This window comes from Ochotona curzoniae, unplaced genomic scaffold (assembly GCF_017591425.1).
Source record: "Ochotona curzoniae isolate NIBS_2020 unplaced genomic scaffold, NIBS_Ocur_1.0 scaffold_4701, whole genome shotgun sequence".
NCBI lineage: Eukaryota > Metazoa > Chordata > Mammalia > Lagomorpha > Ochotonidae > Ochotona > Ochotona curzoniae.
The window spans coordinates 51,493,951-51,517,196 of record NW_024467122.1 but is presented as its reverse complement, the minus strand read 5'-3'; the positions used below and the strand labels follow the sequence as shown (position 1 = coordinate 51,517,196).

General features: G+C 44.5%; 1 protein-coding gene across 1 annotated transcript in view; it reads right to left on the bottom strand.

Annotated features, from left to right (window-relative positions):
- Window positions 1–23,169, bottom strand: part of PDIA3 (protein disulfide isomerase family A member 3) — a 30,117-nt gene extending 6,948 nt beyond the window's left edge. The window contains exons 1-7 of the mRNA XM_040970227.1: window positions 22,876–23,169; window positions 12,498–12,576; window positions 9,315–9,432; window positions 5,550–5,657; window positions 4,162–4,291; window positions 954–1,070; window positions 583–708 (exon numbers count right to left, since the gene is read on the bottom strand). Of these exons, the coding sequence (XP_040826161.1) occupies window positions 583–708; window positions 954–1,070; window positions 4,162–4,291; window positions 5,550–5,657; window positions 9,315–9,432; window positions 12,498–12,576; window positions 22,876–23,042 (845 nt within the window). The 5' untranslated portion in view covers window positions 23,043–23,169. The remainder of the gene's footprint in view (window positions 1–582; window positions 709–953; window positions 1,071–4,161; window positions 4,292–5,549; window positions 5,658–9,314; window positions 9,433–12,497; window positions 12,577–22,875) is intronic.
- Between the last annotated feature and the right edge of the window lie 77 nt (window positions 23,170–23,246).

Here is a 23,246-nt window from a genome sequence, read left to right as displayed (position 1 = left end):
TAATCAAATGGTTTACTCCAATGGAATCCTGTTACCTAACCACAAGAGCTACTGCAGGCATAATGGCAGATATGAAAAGAAAATTTTAAGAGCCAATGCACTGATGGCTTAAATGAGCACACAGGCACAATGAAATGCATCTTCTATCAAATATGTTTTACTAGAAGGTCTGATGTCACGGTGTCATAATGCAAAGAAACACCTTTGCAACCCATGCCCAACAGATTCTCAAGACAGTTTGTTATTTGTTCACATGGTTTTAAAGGTAGCTTCTTGAAGCCACATATTCCCAATCCCACCTCCCCATCCGTATGACTTTATCTGGGCCATCGCCGCTACCTTCTCAGGCACATTAGCAGGAAGCCTGACTGGAGGTAGAGGAGCCAGGACTCAAACCAGGAATTCTAGTAAGTAAAGGATGCTGGAATTCCAAATGGGAACTTTAACCTTCTATACTACAACGCCCACCCCAAACTCCCAATGCTTACCTGTTCTTACATCACATATGTTAACAGGATAATTATAAGGATTATATATACTGTGGTCAAGCTTGTTTAAAAGAGATAGTAAGATTTTTAATACCTGTTTCTCCAGTAGTTAGATCCTTTAGTATTCTTTTCATAGTCCACATCATAGTAAGCAGTAAGTAAATCCTTGCCTTGTATCAAATCTTTATTGTCTTCTGTCATGTGAGGACAGATCCCAAAACTGAAACAAAATAATCCATTAACTTGAGCAAGTTTATTTGGACATTACAATCATATGACTAAGTAACTGGATATCACATGTAAGACAAAGAAATTTAACATTGATGTCCTGCTTTTTATTGCTTTAATATAAATTTAAAACTACTATTTTAGTAAACCCTTTAATAGCCTAAGTGAAAACATAGCTCTGATTAATAACCGAGGTAAAACCAAAAAAGAAATCAAGAGGTATCAAGAGGTACATACATGTTTTCCTGGATAAACTTTTTAATCTTGCCAGTGGTCATCTTCTGTTCTGTGTATGCCACAGTCTTGTCCTCAAACTTGTTATTCAGATGTGAGGGACGAAACAAGGTGATGCCCCTTAAAAAAAAAAAATTCACAGCTCATGGCTTCACATTTCTGCACTACTTTACTATTACCCTATAAGCACATCAGGACCCTTTCCTGGGGCTACAGACCCTGAAGTAACATGACCTTCTCATCTACACTGAGATGCTAATTTAATAAACCTTGGATTGGAAAGTCCTTCTGCGATCAGTTTTCTCATCATCTCAAAAAAGGTTCAGAAGAGGTAATTCCAAAATCTCAAAAAAAAGTAGCAAACAGAACCCAACTTAACCCCAACATGTATTAAAAATAAATTTACCTCACACAGTAAGACAAATATTTCATTAGAGAAAACACCTTCAAGAATCCCTCAAGTCATAAAATGTCATGGATAGAAATATAATTATGAATATTTACCTCAAATTCTTTAGAAATTTTGTTTGGCATTTCTCTAATCCAAGCTACCAAGCCTATATAAATTTATCTTGTTTGTACTACCAGAGCAAGGAATCAAACTTTGGCAGCCCAATATGTTTTACCTGCTGGGTGAAAAGTCTTCCTCTAAATTTTTTTAAAAATCATTATCATTTTTTAAAAAAAAGATTTATTTTACTTTTATTGGAAAGGCGGATATACAGAGAGGAGAGACAGAGAGGAAGATCTTCCGTCCGATGATTCACTCCCCAAGTGAGCACAATGGCCAATGCTATGCCGATCCGAGGCCAGGAGCCTCTTCCAGGTCTCCCACGTGGGTGCAGGGTTCCAAAGCTTTGGGCCGTCTTCGACTGCTTTCCCGGGCCACAGGCAGGGAGCTGGATGGGAAGTGGGGCTTCTGGGATTAGAACCGGCGCCCATATGGGATCCCGGGCGTGTGTAAGGTGAGGACTTTAACCACTGCGCCATTGCGCCGGGCCCAAAAATCATTATAATTTTTAAATATTCTTATTTGAAAGGCAGATTTACAGAGAAAAATAGAGGCAAAGAAAATTTCTAGGGGCCCAGCACAATAGCATAGCAAGGTCAGGGGCCTAAAGCTTCTTCCAGGCCTTCCACATGAGTGCTGGGGCCCAAAGACGTGGAATTTTTCCCACAGCTTTTCTATGCCCTCCACGCCTGTGGAAGAACTGGAGGAAGCTCTAATGATTATGGCCAGTTGGGAAGGGCACAAGTGGAAGGAAGTTCCTGTGTTTCCCTTTCTATACTTTGCCTTTCAAAAAAAAAAAAAATCTTTAAATAAAAAAATGTAAAATCTTTTAAATGAGTCCTGTTGCTTACATGTTTTATCCTCTCACACTCCTCTCCACTGTCACTAAATGCTGCCGCAGAGTCCCAGGGGTCCCTCTGGTTTGTAATCTCTTACACACTCGCCCCACACTCCCTCTTCAAACCACTATCATGAGGATGCCACTAACTTTATTTCTGAAAACACAAATTACACACATTATTTTCTAATTCAATTTTTCGATGGCTTCAATGTCTGCAAGAAAAAAGCTAAATTTGGACATGGCACCTAAAAGGCTTTGGTTAGTTAGTTCGTTAATTTTTTTTTAAGATTTATTTTTAAATTTTTATTGGAAAGTCAGATATACAGAGAGGAAGATCTTCCATCCATTGATTCATTCTCTAAGCAGCCAGAATGACTGCAGCTGTGCCAGTCTGAAGTCAGGAGTCTGGAGCCTTTTCCGGGTCGCCCATGTGGGTGCAGGGTCCCAAGGCCTTTGGCCATCCTTGACTGCTTTTCCATACCACAACAGGGAGCTGGATGGGAAGCAGCGCTGCCGGGATTAGAACTGGAACCCATATGGGACCCTGGCGCATGCAAGGCGAGGACTTTTAGCTGCTAGGCTACTGTGCTGAGCCCGGCTTTGGTTAGTTTCTGATAACCTTTCATTATCACCTCAATCATAAACGAAACCTTAGCAGCGCTATATGCAAACATGCCAAGACTGCTTTATGTCTCTGGGCTTTCACTTCAACTACTCTATCTGGAATAATTTTCATCCCAACTACTACAATCTGCCTGGGAAAACTGGTCTTTGAAGTTATGGGTTCCAGGAAGCTTTTTCTGATACTATTCTATCCCTTAGGAAAAAAATTCACTCGCTTCCCTTTGTACTCCTGAAGCTTCCTGAAAGTTCACAGAAAATGTGTATTATAATAAACTTATACATGGATTTCAAAAAAGATTGCACCAAAAATAATTTATTTAATTTATTTGTTCCCATTATGTTTAACCCTTAAATCCTTGGGGTTCTGTTTAAAAAAAGAAACAGAGTTCTCATCCCCTAGCTCAACTCTCTAAATGGCCAAAATGGTGGCAGGAGGTATGGGTGTCGTGGGACCACCAGCAAAAAGAGGTCTCCCATCACCACTGCCTCCCAGGATCTACATTAGCAGGAAGCTGGAGCCAGGAGCCAAACACTGGCATCACACCCAGGAAGCCCGATAGGAGACATGGTATTAGCAGGAAATCACCTGCTGCTTCCTAGGGTACGTATTAGTAAGAACCATAAAGGGAGGCAGAGCTGGATTGTAAATACTGACCTGATACGGCACATGTGCATTCCAACTAGTCCTTAGCTGCCAGGACAATGCCTTCCTCTGCCAATGAATGCTCTGAGTTATCCTTGTACATTTCCATCCTAAGATATACATTTTTATAAGTAATCACTCACTCACATCCTCCCTAGTTAAATGCCTTTTGAAGAAGACATCAACCATTTCCAAAGGTTCAAAAACTTTGTAAATAGGGCCCAGCACGGTAGCCAATGGCTCAAGTCCTTGCTTTGCTCATGCCAGGATCCCACATGGGCACTAGTTTGTGTCCTAGCAGCCCAGCCTCCCATCCAGCTCCCTGCCTGTGGCCTGGGAAAGCAGTCAAGGATGGCCCAAAGCCTTGGGATCCTGCACACATGTGGGAGACCTGGAGGAGACTCCTGGCTCCTGATCGGCGCAGCTCTGGCCGTTGCGGCCACTTGGGTAGTGAGTCATCGGATGGAAGATCTTCTTTTCTGTCTCCTCCTCTCTGTATATCTGACTTTCCAATTAAAAAAAAAAAAACCTTAAAAAAATTTTTTGTTTGGAAACAAATCACAACTTGACAAAGCATTCCACAGTCACTTACTCTCCATCCTCATCATACTCCTTCACCAGAGACTCCACGTTGGTGTGCGCAAATCGGTACTTATCCCTCAAGTTGCTGGCCGCTTTAAGGAACTCGGAGTGAGCATCACTGAATAAATCCTTGAAGAAACCTATATAGAAAATACCAAACACAGGAAGAAGCATGAATACTTGATACTCAGCATTTCTAAAATCTTCTTTTCCCCCTCGCTCCTGCGCCTCAAAGCCTTCATTCTATTATGGAAAAGCAAAATAAGGTAAAGGAGATGACTGGGTCAGCTTCCTTCCTCACCACTCCAGGTATCTGAGAAGTATTTAGGAAAACTTATTCTCTTTCCTTTAAAAGAAACTTTTTTTGTTGTTTATATTATTTATTTATTAATTTTGTTTTTTTATTTTTAAAAGAAACATTTCTGAGAGCCACAGGAGAAGATCTGTTAGGGTTTAAACTTAAGTCTTCTACTTTTCACAACTGAATAAACCTGGGCAAACTGATTTCTTTGTCTTAGGAACTACTACTTCTGACATCAAAAGGATTAAACTAAGATAGCCTATCAAAACAAACCACTGACTTCACTTCTTCTCATTAGAACACTGGGTTTAGAAAAGTGACACAGGGTGGGGGACTGGGTAGGGCTTCTCCCTTTACCTCCCCCTTTACCCCAGATATAGGAAAAAAAATGTGGAAATGATAGTCTTATTCACTTTCCTGCAGTCCTTGAACCTTTGTGCCTTAATTAACTATGTAAAGATTGTCAAAAATTAAAAAAAAAGTGACACACACAAAAAGTGATCATGCATCAATTGCCTAGTAGAGTTAATTCCTAAAACATACAGCAAAATACAGTAGAAGTTAGTCAGATTTAAGTGATGAATCATCTGCTGCTGACAGAATTTTTTTAATATTGATCAGGGGAGCGCACATATTTTCTGTTTAAAAAAAATTTTCTTTCCCTGTCCAATGTGTCACATTTAAAACTCTTAATGAGAAAAGGGCAACACTGCAGAAAGCAGACTGTGGTGAGGATCAAGGACACAGCCCGACAACCCCATCTTCAACTCACATTCCAAAGTGCAACAGCACACACTGGGATGTATTATTTGCTTGTATACGCTCCACTTAATCTAATTTTCAGTGGTAACTATCTTATTTTTTAAGTTAAACCTAATAATTTAAAAACTGACAGGAAAAGCTGAAAAATACTCTGCTCTTTCAATAGAAATTAATCTGTAAGGCCACAAACCATTCCAAACCTCAGTTGCCCCACATTATGGCAATGCTCCTCTAGCAAGATTCCCATGCTGTTGTAACCTTGTAGTTTTCCCACACATCAAGACTTCCGAGCGCAAGCTGATGATCTTGTGCACAACAGAATCCGTGTTACTTACCCACCACAGCAGCATCTTTATCACTAATGAACTTCTTAAATTCTTCCTCAGTCCTGAGAGGCACGGAAGCTGGTCCTGCCTGTTTCTTCAAGTGGCTGACAATTCCATCTTAGAAGACAAGATTCAAAATTCAAAACGTGCAAAAGCATCTACAGTGAAGTTTTCTTCCCACCCTTGCTGCCTGGCATGCAGTTTCTCCCTACAAGATGTGATTTTAATTCCCAGTACAGCTGTCCAAATATTTTATGCATAAATATTTATGTTTTTCATCTTTTATGCTGCAAAATGGCACATATTCATGTTCTCTATGTTGTTCTTCATCATTTAACAATTCAGAGATAATTTATATCAATATGCATAATGAGCTACCTCAATCTTCTATTATTATAGCTATTTAGTACATCATTACTGTATGGACTAAATACTTTGCATTTAATCAGACAAGACTAATGGACACATTTCTAATCTCTTGCTGTCACATCTGATTAGGTGATAGATATAAACAACACTGTATTAATTTCATATGTCAAATTTCTAGAAGTGAATTCACTGGGTGAAGGGTACATGCATTGATAACCGTTAACTGCCCTTCAAAGACATTTACTTAGCATCTGTATACAGCTCATCTCTTCACTACCAAGCCAATTTCACAGGGGGGAGTTTTTCTTTGCTCTAGTGCCTACTATGAGAAAAAGATTTATTTTTATTAGGAAGTCAGATTTACAGAGAGGAGGAAAGATAGAGAGGAAGATCTTTCATCCGCTGGTTCATTCCCCAAGTGGCCGGAATGACTGGAGCTGAGCCAATCTGATGCCAGGAGCACCCTCTGTCTCTCCCACATGGGTGCAAGGTCCCAAGGCTTTGGGCCATCCTCTTCTGCTTTCCCATACAGGATCTTGGCATGTGCAAGGCAAAGACTCTATCCACTAGGCCACTACACCAGGCCCAGCTTTCTATTTTCAAAAATACAAAATTAAGGCCACTTGGGGAATAAAGCAATGGATGGAAGATCTTCCTCTTTGTGTATCTTTCCAATAAAAATAATATAAATCTTAAAAAAAAAAAAAACAAACACAAAATCATAGTGGGACCAGCGCAGCAAACTAGTTGACAACTGTTGGGACACTTACATTGTTTAACCAAGTGCCCGACTTTCAGCTCTAGCTTTGCTGTCAATTCCGGCTTCCTGATAATGTGCACCCAGGGAGGTAGGAGGCAATGGCGTAAGTACTTGGTTTGCCCCTATACTTGGTTAGACCTAGATGGGGTTCAGGCTTCTGGGATCTAATTTTATTCAGCCTGGCCCAGCCCCAGCTGTTGTGGACATTTGCGGAAGTGAAGCAGCAGACAGGAGGCAGCTAGCTCTGCGTGCCTAAGGAATAAAATGACATGCCAGTATAATGACTCAGCTTGCTAGTCCTCCTCTTTTAAGCACCTGCATTCTATACAGACTCTGGTTCGTATCCTGGCTGTTCCACTTCTCGTCCACCTCTCTGCTTGTAGCCGGCCCATAGCCTTGGGACCTTGTACCATGTGGGATACCTGGCAGAAGATCCTGACTTCAGATCAGCGCAGCTCTGGTCACTGTGGACTCTTGGTGAGTCAATCAGTAGATGGAATATCTTTCTGTTTCTTCTCTTTGTAAATATCTTGTAAAAAAATACTTTATTTTTTGTATCGCAAAGTCAGATATACAGAAAGGAGGAGAGACAGAGATCTTTCATCCGATGACTCACTCCCCAAGTGGCCACAACGGACAGAGCTGCGCTGATCTGAGGCCAGGAGCCAGGAACTTTCCTCCAGGTCTCCCACACGGGTGCAGGGTCCCAAGGCTTTGGGCCGTCCTCTACTGCTTTCCCAGGCCACGAGCAGGGAGCTGGATGGGAAGTGGGACCACCAGGATTAGAACTGGCACCCATATGGGATCCTGGCACATTCAAGGCGAGGACTTTAGCCACTAGGCCACTGCACTGGGCCCTAAATCTGACTTTTACACTTGATCTCAGCCAAAAGGCCGAGAAGCGATGTAAACCTGACTTTTAATATAAATACATATAAAAAGAAATTCCTTGCAAGATGTAATGGGAATGGGTAACCTGAGCAGATAATCCATCCTGCTGAAGTCTTTATGAGAAAGTAACCAAAGATCTGAATTGCTAGATAAATGCTGAGAAAATCTCAAAATTAATACATCTATGTTACAGCCCAAATGAGAACATTTGTCTATTAACAGTGTCTGAATCCATGTACAATTCAGTTAGGACTGTCTAAGTTCAGGGAGCTGTTAAGTTCTCAATACTAACTCATTCTACCCTTTCAAATAATTTTTAAAAATATTTATATTTACGTAGTTGTATAAGCAATTTTTTTTTAATCTTGCCAAGCTGGAATTCCACTCATAAAATAACCTCTCCTCCACCTAGCCCCTGGTAATCAATCGTTTGGTTTCTGTCTTTAAATCTGCCTACAGGGGTGGCATATCAGGTAAGGCTTCTACTCACTGACCATGGGGCTATTCTACTTCTGGGCCAGCTCCCTGCTAATGACCTGGGGAAAGCAGTGGAGGAGCGTCCAAGTGGTTGGCCCCCTGCTACCAGGTAGGAGACCTGGATGAACTCCTGGCCTCTGGCTTTGGCCTGGCCCAGATCTGCAATAAAGCCATTTAGGGAAACAGGGGATGGAAGATCTACAACTGCCTTTCAAGTAAGCAAATCTCTAAAGACACACACACACCACACACACAAGTACCTATGCTAGGTACCTCACCTAAGTGGAACTATACAGAATTTGCCTATGTCTAGTTTTAATCATCTAGCATATGAACTTCAAGGTTCTTCCATGTTGTAGCATGTACCAGAATGTCCTCCCTTTTAAAAGCAAGAAAATATTCCATAGTATGCAAACCACATTTATTTATGCAACCACCAACAGACATTTTGATTACTTCTATTTTTTTTTTTTGCCTATTATAAATAATGCTGCTGGGCCTGGTATGACAGCCTAGTGGCTAAATTCTGGCCTTGCATGCGCTAGGATCCCTTATGGGTGCTGGTTTATGTCCTTGCTGCTCTACTTCCCATCCAGCTCTGTTTTTCCTTTTCTCTGTAAATCTGACTTTCCAATAAAAATAACAAAATCTTTAAGAAAGAAAATAACATTGCCACAAATACAGATGTACAGCTACATGCTGGAGACCCTGTTTCAATTCTTTTAAGTTACATTCCCAGGAAGAATCACTGATTCATACAGTAATCCCATCCAGATTTAAAAACAAACGAAATCAAACAAAAAACAAAAACCAAAACCAAGGATGTGGGATGGGAACCAAAGTAACTGTAGCTCAAGTCAGCACTTCAGATACAGGATGTGTGCACCCCACATGTCAACTATACCACGCCCCGCCTATATATATAGCCATTCTAACATGTATGATTATTCACAAATATTTTTATAACTTGTTTGTGGTCTTTTTTCCCTTTTATCCTAGAATGTTCTACAAAACAGAGATGTTTAACAGTACGCATAATAATTGACAGAGTGAGAATTCAATATTTATCAAATGAGAAAACACAGCTGATCTTGTAACTCAAGTTCAAGTATTTTTCTCTATTACATCCTATCCATTTAGGGAAGTCTTTTGTGTACTGTGTAGAAAAATATATTTCACATTTCCAAAACAAAGAAAAGATACTTTAAAAATTGAGTGGCAAACAACAGTAAAACCTAAACAAATTCAGTTGCCAGACCTTAACCTGGAATCCTTACCGGCGGTCCTCGGCCCATCGTAAGCACCTGCCTCTTCACCATCTCTAAATATCTTCAGTGTTGGATATCCACTGACTCCATACTTGTTACAGGTGTTTGTGTTGGCAGTGCAGTCAACCTAATAATTAAAGCACAAATTATTTTATTATCCAAATACCTACCGCAGGTCCTTTCTATGCTCCCAAAATATTAGAAGTGATCAGATAACAAGAGGATCAAGTAATTTACACCAAATACATCATAAAATATTAGATCTTAGAAAATAAACCACTTACAGGCACAAACACTTGCACATACTCCCACAGCTAATCTGAGATGGCTGACCTATAGCTTAGCAAACCTAGTGAAAATGATCAGAAAGGAAAATAATTTCTAAGACAGGTAAAATGGAGACAGAGAATTAATGTATCTGAGGCTAGTGTTGTAGTCTAGCAAATAAAGCTGCTGTCTGGGTTGCTGGCATCACATAGAGGTACTACTTTGAGTGCTGGCAGCTCTACTCCTAGTCGAGCTCTATGCTAATGTACCTAGCAAAGCAGGAGAAGCAGGGGCTAAATGCTTGGGCCCCTGTACCCACGTGGTAGGCCCGCAAGAAACTCCTGGCTTCTGACTGGCCTAACCTAGCCACTGTAGCCCAGGTGAACGAACCAACAGATGAAAGCCTCTCTGTCCCTCTAACGTAACCTTCCAAATAAATCTATTTTTCTTTTAAGATTTATTTATTTTATTGGAAAGCCAGATATATAGAGAAGGATATACAGATAGAAAGATCTTCCGTCTGCTGGTTCATTGCCCAAGTGGCTGTAATGGCCAGTGCTGACCTATCCAAAGCCAGGAGCATGCTCCAGGTCTCCGACATGGGTGCAGGGTCCCAACACACTGGGCCAACCTCGACTGTTTTCCCACACCACAAATAGGGAGCTGGATGGGAAGTGGACCATTCAGGATAGGAACTGGCACCCACATGGGATCCAGGCACATGCAAGGACTAATCACTAGGTTAACACACCAGGGCCCCCAATAAATAAATTTTAAAAATAAAAAAATTCCTGTGCCTATAGTCACACAAGGCAGGGACTAAACCATGACTGAAGTTTCCCCTTTACCAAGATGTTTAACACCAGGATTAAAAGTAGTTTCCAGGGCTGGCACAGTGGCACAGCAAGCTAATCCTCCACCCTATGGCACAGACATCCCATATGGTGCCAGTTTGTGTCTTGGGTGCTCCAGTTCCTGACCAGCTCCTTCCTATGGTTTTGGACAGCAGCAAAGAATAGCAAAAATCCTTGGGCTCCTGTACCCACGTAGAAGAAGCACCTGGCTCCCTGCTTCAAACCATCTGTCCTGACTATTGTGGCCATTTGCACAGTGAACCAGCAAATAGGATAACTATGTCTATAAAATCTGTCTTTCAAATAAATCTTAAAAAACAACAGAGGCCCAGCACTGTAGCTTAGTGGCTAAAGTCCTCACCTTCCTTGCACACACCATGATCACATATGGGTGCCAGTTCGAATCTCAGCAGCCCTGCTTACCATCCAAAGCCCTGGCCAGTGGCCTGGGAAAGCAGCTGAGGATGGCCCAAAGCCTTGGGATCCTGCACCTGCGCGCAGGAGACCAGGAAGGGGCTCCTGGCTCCTAATCAGCACAGCTTTGGCTTTTGTGGCAGCTTCGGGAGTCCATCATCAGACGGAACATCTTCCTCTCTGTCTCTCCTCTCTGTATATCTGACTTTCCAATAAAAATAAAATAAATCTTTAAAAAGCACCAGTAGTTTCCAAAGGGCTGGTGTTGTGCAGTGGGTTAAGCTGACACTCATAACAGATGTATCCCCATCTTAGTGGGTTGGCTCAAGTCCAGCTGCTCCACTTGCAATCCAGTTGACTGCTAATCCACATGGGAAAGCAGTGAAAGAGATCCCAAACGCTTGGGTTCCTGCACCTATGTGGAAAACCTGGAAAGAATTTTGAGCTCCTGGACCCAGCGCAATAGAGTAGTAGTTAAAGTCCTCGCCTTGAACGCTCCAGGATCCCAGGATGGTGCTCCAGGATGAGCGCCAGTTCTAATCCCTGATTGTGGCGTGGGAAAGCAGACGAGGACGGCCCAATGCCTTGGGACCCTGCACCTGTGTGGGAGACCTGGAGGAAAGTTCCTGGCTCCTGGCTTCAGATTGGCTTAGCTCCAGCTGTTGCAACTGCTTGGACAGTAAACCATCAGATGGAAGATCTTCCTCTGTCTCTTCTCCTCTCTGTACATCTGCCTTTCCAATAAAAATAAATAAATCTTTAATAAAAAAAAGGAGGGGGGCCGGCGTGATAGCATAGTGGTTAAACTCCTTGCTTGGCATGCCAGGATCCCATATGAACGCCGGTTCTAATCCCAGCAGCTCCACTTCCCATCCAGCTCCCTGCTTATGGCCTGGGAAAGCAGTCGTGGACAGCCCAAAGCCTTGGGACCCTGCACCCGTGTGGGAGACCCAGAAGAGCTCCTGGTTCCTGGCTTCAGATTGGCTCAGCTCCAGCCATTGCGGCCATTTGGGGAGTGAATCATTGGACGGATGATCTTCCCCTCTCTCTCTCCTCCTCTCTGCATGTCTGACTTTCCAATAAATAAATCTTAACCAAAAAAAAAAAAAAAAAAAGAATTCTGAGCTCCTGGCTTTAGCCTGGACCTAGCTCTGGCCGCTCCAGCCATTTGAGGAATGAACCAGCAGTGCAATTCTGCCTTTCAAATAAAATAAAATCAATCTACAGCCTTACACTTGCTTGCATGAACTATCTCAGGCAGCAATGTGACTTTGGAAATACTACAGAATGATGATCAAATGCTGGAAGAGCAACAAGTTCAACGTTGACCAATTGTTTCCTACTCATCAGTATCCTCATATTTTCCACTTCCCATAATTGTGAGTATTGTAATCCAGTTTGTTCTTCCCTCTAACCTTTAGTTTCATTTTTACTTTTCATAGTTGCCCCTTGTATTTCATTTGCCAACGTATTTTGTTTTTTTATGCTAATAATTTTCTTATTCTAATCACTTTAAGCCTTTTGAAACTATAAATTTAATATTTATCCAGCAACTTGCATGCCCTTTCTTAAGCATCTTTTTAGAAAATGAAAGCTAATTTAACTAACATTTAAAAAAAAATCTCACTTCCCTTAATGCAGAATCCACTGTACTCACCTTTGCTAGTGGGACTATTCCTTTTAATCTAGTAGCTGCAGCCTCGTACTCAGGGGCGAGCCTCTTGCAGTGTCCACACCTATAAATACATGAAAAAACAAATTGTCCCAGTGCAACTCTGTTCATCTTGTCTGAATCTCAAGCTGTAACGCTATACCGTCGTTCCGTCACCTGAGCAAGGTCCATGGCTGCTAAGGTAAACCAAAGTTCTCAAAAGACAAGCCTCCATTTCAAGCCACGCTCTGACTTCCAAGCAGGCTCAGAGCAGAGCAGCCTCTACTTTCTCAACTGGGAAGATAACACAGTCCTGAAGGCTGCTGTGGTCAAGTACACCCCACAGTGAACAGGAAGGGACTGAAGCTTTCTGACCACTCAGAGAGGCTAACACGAGGCTTACTGTGTTAATCACTTCTGCTAGCACTCCCCCTAAGGGAGGTCTGCTTTTTCTTAACATTTGATTCTTAGAAAAACTGTGATGAGGGGGGGTCAACGAGTGACGCAGTGGGCTAAGCCTCCACCTGTGATGCTGGCATCCCATACTAAAGCACTGCATCAAATTCTGGCCTTTCCACCTTCCTTCTTCCTAATGCCCTGGAGGAAGGCAACAGAAGATGATTCAACCACTTGAGTCCATTGAGTCGATGTGAACTGTTTTTTTTTTTTTTTAAGATTTTATTTTTTATTGCAAAGTCAGATATACAGAAAGGAGGAGACAGAGAGGAAGATCTTCCGTCTGATGCTTCATTCCCCAAGTGAGCGCAACGGCTGGTGCTGTGCCAATCCAAAGCCAGGAGCCTCTTCCGGGTATCCCACACCGGCGCAGGGTCCCAAAGCTTTGGGCCATCCTCAACTGCATTCCCAGGCCATGAGGAGGGAGCTGGATGGGAAGTGGGGCCACCAGGATTAGAACTAGTGCCCATATGGGATCCTGGCATACTCAAGGCGAGGACTTTAACCACTATGCTATCATGCCAGGCCCTGATGTAAGGTTTTGAATCCTTGGCTTCACTATGGTCCAGTCCTGGCTGTGTGCCCATATGGAGACTCAATCAGTGGCTCAAAAATATTTCTGTTGCTCTTTTCAAACAGATTTTTGACTAAAATCTTTCAAAGGTTGCAAGTACAATATTAACTCTGTAAGAAACATTATCATTTTTTGTTTTTGTTTGTTCATTTTTTAACAGACTCTGACCAGAAATCCAGTTTGAGAATGTTGGTAGAATGAGCCCAGAGGCATTCGTTTGATATAAACATGTACCTCAGCATTTCATGGATGACCTTTTTCCTTCTCACTGAGTCCACACAGCATTACCATGAAGTATTTAAGGTGGCAAGCCTGTTACACACTCAGAATTCACCTGGCCATGAGAACAGATAAACACATAGCGCACTTTTCCCAGAGGACCAACAGCAACACCTGCTCCTTTGCCCACAAAGTCTTAACAGTCCCACAGGCACTCTGTCTGTGCAAAAGGGGGTAGAATACATTCATCAGTATACAGCTAACACCAGCTGTGCACCACCTTTGTAAAAGTCAATGGGTTCCAGAGGGATCTCCTCACAGCATAAACCAAACAGAAACTTGAGCATCTATTTCGTTACTAACAGCTTCAATTTATTTTATCAAGTGATGAATGACTAAATGACTTGGGAATTTTACCCTAAAAATTGAAACAAAGTTTGGGGCTGGCATCATGGCAAGGGGTGAAGCTGACACCTGCGACCCTTGCATCCCATCCTGGAGCCCCGTTTGAGTTCTGGCTACTCGCTTCTGATCTAGTTCCTTACTGGTGTACCTAGCTGGAGTTCTGGGCTCTTGATTTCAGTCTGGCCAAACAGAGCTATTGCAGCTGTTTGGGGAATGAATCAGCACATGGAAGATCTGTCTCTTCTCTGACACTGAACCTTTCAAATTAAAAAAACAACCCAAAACAAAAAAACAAATCAGGGCGCAGCACGGTGGTGCAGTGGTTAAAGTCCTCACCTTGCACGCCCAGGATCTAATCCCGGCAGCCCCGCTTCCCTTCCAGCTCCCTGCCTGTGGCCTGGGAAGGCAGTCGAGGACGGCCAAAAGCCTTGGGACCCTGCACTCGCGCGGGAGAGCCACAGAGGCTCCTGGCTTCGGATTGGCATAGCATTGGCCATTGCGCTCACTTGGGGAGTGAATCATCAGACGGAAGATCTTCCTCTCTGTCTCTCCTCTCTGCATATCCGCCTTTCCAATAAAAATCAAATAAATCTTAAAAAAAAAAAAATCAAGGTTATTGAAGAGCTTATGTTCTGCAGAGTTTTCAGGAGTCCTATCCAAATTATTTTAAACTTTAGCCTGAGCTGTAGGCAACTCCCTAGGTTGCCATGTACCTAGGGAACTGTTGAACTGCTAGCAGAAAGGCAGTCAAGGCTGGCATGCCTTCTGGGCCTGGTTAATGCCAAATTTGCGTTAATTGTACCAGTGTGCCAGCACAATTGCCTATTTTATTCTGTTTTTATTATTTGTTAAGATATGTAGGGAGGGCCCGGTGGCGTGGCCTAGTGGCTAAAGTCCTTGCCTAGAACGCGCCAGGATCCCATATGGGCGCTGGTTCTAAGCCCGGTAGCTCCACTTCCCATCCAGCTCTCTGCTTGTGGCCTGGGAAAGCAGTCCGAGGACGGCCCAAAGCTTTGGGACTCTGCACCTGTGTGGGAGACCTGGAAGAAGTTCCTGGCTCTTGGCTTTGGATTGGCATAGCACCGACCGTTGCGGTCACTTAGGGAGTGAATCATCGGACGGAAGATCTTTCTGTCTCTCCTCCTCTCTGTATATCTGACTTTGTAATAAAAATAAAAAATCATTAAAAAAAAAAGATATGTAGGGAAGGCAGGGACACATCAGGGGGTCAGGGCGAGTGCTGCAGCCTCTCAAGGGAACAGGTCTGGAGATGTATTGCAGTAGGAGCAGTTAAGTGTTATGTTTGACAGGGAAGGAATAATTTCTGGAGTCCTCCATGGACCGGGCCACTGCACTCACAGGTTGGCAAAGTTAAGATGGGAGTGGTTTAGAGGGGGAAAATTGGAGGGCATGTGTGGTTCAGGCCAAGGCACCCACCCACGTGGGAGACTTGGGGTTGGGATAAATAGAATCACCCACCATCCATGGGCACACCAAAGATCTATCTTTCCTTCTCTCTGTAAATCTGCCTTTCAAATTAAATAAAGAAATGGTGAAAGAAACATAGTAAGTCCTGCTGCAGTGGCTCAATTGACTAATCCTTCCTTCGCAAAAGCCAGGATCCCATATGGCCGCTGGTTGTCCAAGCTACTTCAATTCCCACCCAGCTCCCTGCTTGTGGCTTCAGAAAGCAGTGGCGGATGGTACACAATGCAAGACACTGACACTCTGAACCTGCAGTGTATATCCACAGGAAGCTCCTGGCTTCAGGTCAGCACAGTTTCAGCTGTTGTGGATATTTGGGAAATAAAATAACAGATGGAAGATCTTTCTCTATGTAATTCTGTCTTTCCAATAAAAAATATATATATATATCTTTAAACCAGGACTCAAACTTGTCACTGCAGTACAGCAGGATACCCCAAGCAGTAACTTACCTCACTGCTCCCACTGTAAGGTTAGGTTCCCCTCCTCCCCCCCATTTATTTTATTTGAAAGTCAGAGTTAGAGACAGAGAAAATCTTTCATCCATTGGTTCATTTCTCAGATGGCTGCAATGGTCAGGGCAGAGGCTGGGCCAGGCAGAAGCCAGGAGCTTCAGCTATGGGTAATAGGGACTCAATACTTGGATTATCTTCTGCTACTTTTCCCTGGCCATTAGCATAGAGTTGGGCCTCTATGTATCAACACCTGGACCATCTGGTATTACAGCCAGTAGCTTTACCAGCTTTATCACAACACCAGCCCCGGTTAGGCATCTTAGTTATGGGGAATAATGGAGCAAAGATAGAGAGCACTAGCTACTGGCACAGTGGGTAAAACCTGCACTGGGTTACCATATGGGGGCCAGTTGAAGTTCTGGCTGCTCTACTTAAGAATCTGTGCCTGGAAAAGCAGCAGATGGTTCAAGTCTTTGGGCCCCTGCACCCAACTGGGAGACCCAGAAGAAACTCCTGGCTTCAGCCCAGCTCCGATAACTGTAGCCATTTGGGGAGTGAACCAGCAGATGCAAAATCTCAAGTGTTTCCCTCCATTTCTCTTTTACTCTTTCAAAAAAATCTTAAACAAGCAAAAAAATCAACCTACTAGCTAGAACAATGTAATCAGAAAACCTGAACGAGTTTTGCTTTTTGGCGAGATACTAAGTGTGTTTTATGATCTTAGCACTATAGGTTACCAACAAAAGAACACAGAATAAAGCCACTAGGAAATACTGTATTTCACATGGTAGATAAAAAAGAAAGAATGGGCCAGAATGACAGCACTAAGAATAGAGACCAGAGAGAAGAGAGATTTATTATATATGTAATAACTGGCAAAGCTGAGACAACAGACTTAATAGTTTCACTTCAACTATTTATTCAAACACCTGAGCAGGGAAAAAAAATTTGTAAACACACATGGCTTGTGTACTAACTCAATCTCTCAGAACCTGGGAACAAACCAGATGTGTAAGTTGCAGGGCTGGGCTGGCAGCATCTCTAAGCTCATCAGGCGCACAGCAGGCGCTCCAGGGGAGCAGGAGAAGAATGTGCTCCAAACCCACCAGCAAGGGAACTCAGGTGGCGTGACAGTGACACAGATCCACTGCTGGCAATCACTACTTCCTCCACAACCCTTAGGAAGAATTAACAACTCCATCAACCCTCAGAGATGGCACCTAGCAGCTAATAATGAATTATAACATACACAGCCAGCTAATCACTACTTCATGCCTGCCATGTCCTAAGTGCTAGTTTAGTATCTGAAGGGAAAATCACTATGGCACTCTCCTGCAGTAGGAAGAACCCCAGTAGGCAGGGGTGATAGTATTATTAGATGCCGTTATCCAGGGGAGGGAAAAAATAACTTGAAATATCAACCGGGGTGTTATTCCATGTAAAAACTTCGGCATTTAAGAAAACAAGTAGTAAATATCCATTCTATCCTCTCCACACACTGTTTTTCAAACAAGGGGTAGGGAAATATTTCTTCTACCTACAATCATTTGGATACTGATTACACTGTTTACAAGTCATACAAAATTATCTACTTTAAGTGAGCAGTACAATGAATCAGTGGCTAAATCCTTGCCCTGCATGCACTGGCATGCCATGTGGGAGCTGGTCTGTGTCCCACATGCTCCACTTCCCATCCAGCTCCCTGCTTGCTGCTTGGTCCAAAGCCTTGGGATCCTGCAACCACACAGGAGAAACGTAAGAAGCTCCTGGCTCTGGATAGGCTCAGCTCTGGTCATTGCAGCTACTTGGGAAGCGAACCAGTAGACAAGAGTTTTGTCTCAGTATTTCCTTCTCTGTAAATGTGCTTTAAAAAAAATATTCTACATTAGGGCCAGATCACATGATTTCACAGGCCTGATACAGCATACAGGCAGAAGTTTCCCAATCCTACTCAGAATATTCCAATGTCAAAGCGCCTGGACTGGAGTTGCAGGATTTACTTCTGATTTCAACTTCCTGCTACTGAATATCCTAGGAAGAAGCAGGTGGTGGTTCAAGTACTTGGATCCCTGCCACCCCAGGGCAGACCCGGATAGAAATCCGGATGGAATTCCGGGTTCCAGGCTTCCACTTGGCTCAGGCCTAGCTGCCTGGGGGAAGATATCAGGGCAAGTGAACCAGAAGATGGAATATCTGTCTCTCTGCCCTTCAAAGGATAAAAAACTTTACGTGTGCATGCTCTCGTGTTACATCTCTAGAATGTTGGTTTGAGACCACCTATACCTTTTTTTAAGATTTATTAATTTCTATTAGAAAGGATGATATACAGGGAACCGGATGGGAAGTGGGGCTGCTAGGATTAGAATTGGAACCCAGGCCCGGCCTGTGGCTAAAGTCCTCGCCTTGAACGCACCGGGATCCCATATGGGCGCCGGTTCTGGTCCCAGCAGCTCTGCTTCCCATTCAGCTCCCTGCTTGTGGCCTGGGAAAGCAGTCGAGGATGGCCCAAAGCCTTGGGACCCTGCACCCGCATGGGAGACCTGGAAAGAAGCTCCTGGCTCCTGACTTCGGCACGGCACCAGCTGTTGAGCTCACTTGGGGAGTGAATCATTGGACAGAGGATCTTCCTCACTGTCTCTCCTCCTCTCTGTATATCCACCTTTCCAATAAAAATAAATAAATCTTAGGGCCCGGCACGATGGCACAGTGGTTAAGGTCCTCGCCTTGCATGCCCTGGATCCCATATGGGTGCCGGTTCTAATCCCAGAAGCCCCACTTCCCTTCCAGCTCCCTGCCTGTGGCCCGGGAAAGCAGTCGAAGACGGCCCAAAGCCTTGGGACCCTGCACCCGTGTGGGAGACCCAGAAGAGGCTCTTGGCTTTGGACCGGCATGGCATTGGCCATTTTGGTCACTTGGGGAGTGAATCATCGGACGGAAGATCTTCCTCTCTGTCTCTCCTCTCTGTATACCCGCCTTTCCAATAAAAAAAAATAAAATAAAATCTTAAAAAAAAAAAAAAAAGAACAGGTGACTTAAAATAAATAAGTAAATAAATAAATCTTGAAAAAAAAAAAAAAAGAAAGAAAGAACTGGAACCCATATGGAATCCCAGTGCATTCAAGGCCAGGACTTTAGCCACTAGGCCACAAGACCACCTACACTTCTGATCCAGCTCCCTGATAATCAACCTGGGAGGCAGCAGATGATGGCCCAAACATTTGAATTCCTGCTGCCCACATGGGGGGGCCAAATGGAGTTCCTGGCTCTTGCCTTTGGCCTGATCTAGCTCTGGCTATTGTGGCCATTTGGTGAGCAAATCAGCAGCTGGAAGATCTCTTTCTTCTGTTGGTTACTCTTATATATTCTTTGAAAAAAAAAAAAAAAACCGCAAATATTAAAAAAAAGTCAAACCTACAACACACTTTGTGTAGAACCAACTTTGTACAACATACTTTGTGTAAAACTAACTCATTCACCACTGATTAACACATGGATAGAAACTGCCATAAACATTACATAGTACTTTGGACCAGTGGCTAAAGTCCTTGCCTCACATGTGCAGAGATCCCATATGGGCGCTGGTTCTAATCCCAGCGGCCCCATTTTCCATCCAGCTCCCTGATTGTGGCCTGGGAAGTAGTCAGATGACCCAAAGCCTTGGGACCCTGCACCTGCGTGGGAGACCTGGAGGAGGATACTTGCTTCCAACTGGCTCTTGCCATTGTGCCCACTTGAGTGAATCAGCAGATAAATATTTTCATCTCCTTTCTCTGTAAATTTCCCTTTCCAATAAAAATAAATAAATCTTCAAACTCAGAAACAAAAGTCTATAAAAAGATAACAGCAAAGAAATTTTCAGAGGCTAGCACTGTGGCATAGAGGATAAAGCCACCACCTGTGATACTGGCATGTCATATAGGAGCTTCAAATGCTCCATTTTTTCTATTTAAAGATTTATTTTTATTGGAAAGTCAGATATATAGAGATGAGGAGAGATAGAGAGGGAGATCTTCTGTCCACTGATCCATTTTCCAAGTGGCAGCAATGTCCAGAGCTGAGCCATTCCAAAGCCAGGTGCCAGGAGCTTCTTCTAGGTCTCCCACATGGGTGCGGGGTCCTAACGCTTTGAGCCATGGTTAAGGCCACTCTCAGGGATCTGGATGGGAAATGGGGCAATTGGGACACAAACTGGCGCCTAAATGGGATCCTAGTACATGTAAGGCGAGGATTTAGCGACTAGGCGATCTGCCAGTCCCAGACGCTCTATTTTTTTTCTTTAAAGATTTATTGATTTCCAGGTCTCCCACACAGATGCAGGGTCCCAAGGCTTTGGGCTGTTCTTGACTGCTTTCCCAGGCCACAAGCAGGGAGCTGGATGGGAAGCGGAGCCACCAAGAGTAGAACCAGCAACCATATGGGATCCCAGTGCGTTCAAGGCAAGGACCTAAAATACTATGCGCTCTTGCCGGGCCCAAGACGCTCTATTTTTAACCAAGTTCCCTGCTACTGACCTGGGAAATGAACAAAAGATGGTCCAAGTGTCTGGTCCCGATACTCCTGTGAGGCCACAAATGAGTCTCTGGCTTTGACCTGGCCCAGACTCTACCACTATGGTCACATGATGAGTCAAGTAGTGGCTATAACATTTCTAACTCTTTAAAAGAAGCAGATAAATGTTTAAATGTCTTTCACTTTCACTTGTAAAATAAAAGCACGAATGATGTAAGAACAAGAACTTGCCTCAAACAGTTCAACTCTACTTTCAGCGGGGATTCTTCACTACTCTATAACTTGTGAGGTGGTATACTACTCTTGATAGGTACAAAGTAAGAACACAGCATTGGGCCCAGCGCCGTGACCTAGTGGCTAAAGTCCTCGCCTTGAATGCAACAGGATCCCATATGGGTGCCGGTTATAATCCCAGCAGCCCCTCTTCCCATCCAGCTCCCTGCCTGTGGCCTGGGAAAGCAGTCGTGGACAGCCCAAAGCCTTGGGACCCTGCACTCACTTGGGAGACCTGGAAGAGCTTCTGGCTCCAGGTCAGTGCAGCTCCGGCTGTGGTGGTCACCTGGGGAGTGAACCATTGGATGGAACATCTTCCTCTCTGTCTCTCCTCTCTGTATATTCACCTTTCCAATAAAAATAAATAAATCTTTTAAAAAAACCCATCAATCTGAAAACATTTCTAGCTTCAGTGACAATAAAAACGGGTGAATGTGAAGAAACAAGGACACTATCTGCAGAAGACTTCCTGCATTCCAAAGTGCTCATTCAGAAAACTTATCTTCCCTTAGGCTTTCTGGAGGATGACCCTATCTTTTCTAAAGCCAATCAAAAGCCGACACAACACAGATCTATACAATTCTTGGGATGGTTTTGGTGCCTGATGGGAATATGTAGTTTTCAAGGGAGGCAGGTATACCAAGTTAGTTGGAGAGCAGGCATTTAACTTAAGCTCTGCATAGTCCAAAGACCCCCAGTTCTCTGGCGGCTCCTGGTGACAAAGCACCACTGGGTTTTGACAAGCCCAACAGGACCTCTCACAGAGAGCTGCATGATTATGTAACCGAGAGAGCACATGAGTTCTAGAAACGTGTCCGCAGACCACCAGGAAAAGGTAATTGGTACAGTGGGTCAAAGAAGGCCCTGGACAAAACCCAACCACAAGCCCAGAACAAACAAAAAAAACACTTGCTGCCTCTTAGCACATGCTTCTGATCCAGGTGGTCCTCAGGACTTTTAGCAGCAGTCTCAGGAGTAAAGAGACGAGTGACAACCAACCATTTTCTACAGGAACTAGTTTTACTCCTGAAACTAGTTTTAATGAAGGATCACTGAGCCTGGAGGGGAAAAATTAGGCGCCATAATTAGCACGGATATACTGCGCCACCCCAAAGAATGAAGATAATCACTGCGTTCTCTGTAATGATTTGATTAAAAATATATATATCACTCAAGTTAGCTAGACAAGAAACCCTACTGGCCCTTCCTTTCCCCAAGACAGGTCCTAACACTAAGTTTGTTCTCCCCTAAGGAAATACAGCCTTGTTCGGTGAAGTCACCCCCAGCTCCTAATTCTCCAACACCGGTTACTTTCTCATTGGAGTGTTTTGGTCACTCCTCATAAATCCTCACGAAATCTGACAATTTAAACGGATTCTGATGTTTTCTTTCTTGTTCGTGTGTTCTCTATTTTACCAAGGGTCTCTACCAGTGCTGAAAAAATAAGGTGATACATGTAGAAAACTGAAAAGCCATACGATGGGAAAAAAAATAACTGCCTTCCTACAGAAAAGCAATTGGAGCGAGCATTCCGCTGCCACGGAGTGACCTTGGCTGGGAACCAATGGCTGCTGGAGTCGGGGGCAAAGAGAGGAAATGCTTCGGGAGACCCCGGGGCCTCGGTGCCGGGCGAAAGGATCGCTCTCCACTCCACGGGCTGTGGGATGGATGCCTCATGGCCGGACTGCAGACCGGTGCACACTGACTCACCCAGGAACTGTCGCGATCCACATCCCAGGGGGGAGGGGGTGGCCAAGCCTCTGCAAATAGGAAGTGCCGCAAGAGCATTTGGGGAAAAGGATGTGGCCCTGCGGGAACCGAACCTTGGGGTTTTCGCAACCGGGCGAGCAGCACCGACTCCTCGGCTCCTCAGGAACACGAGCTGGGCCGGCCGCAGCCCGGGCCCGCAGGAACGGTGGAGGCCGCCAGTGCTGCGTAGGCCCAACCGTTCCCGCCCTCCCTCGCCCACCACCACTCCGGGCCCAGCCCCGGGCCCAGGGGGCCTCACCAAGGGGCGAAGAACTCGACGAGCATGAGGCCGGCAGACCCCGTGTCGGAGACTCGACTCTCGAAGTTGTCGTCCGTGAGTTCCAGGACGTCGGAGGCGGCGGCCAGGCGGGCTGTGGCGAGCAGCAGCGCCACGCCGGGTAACAGCGCTAGGCGGCGGAGACGCATGGCGGCGAGGCGAGCTTGCTTTCGGGTGGGGAAACGGCCGGGAGGGTCGAGGCTCAGCCAGGGGACGGGAGTGGAAGGGGGGAAAAGGCTGCGAAAGACCCGGCCGGCGACCGCGGACCCGCTCCCTGCGCTCGCGCGTCTGGCCCAGGCGGACCTGCAGCCGGAGGTCCCAACCCCCTAGCCCGGCTCGGGCCGCAGTGTGGC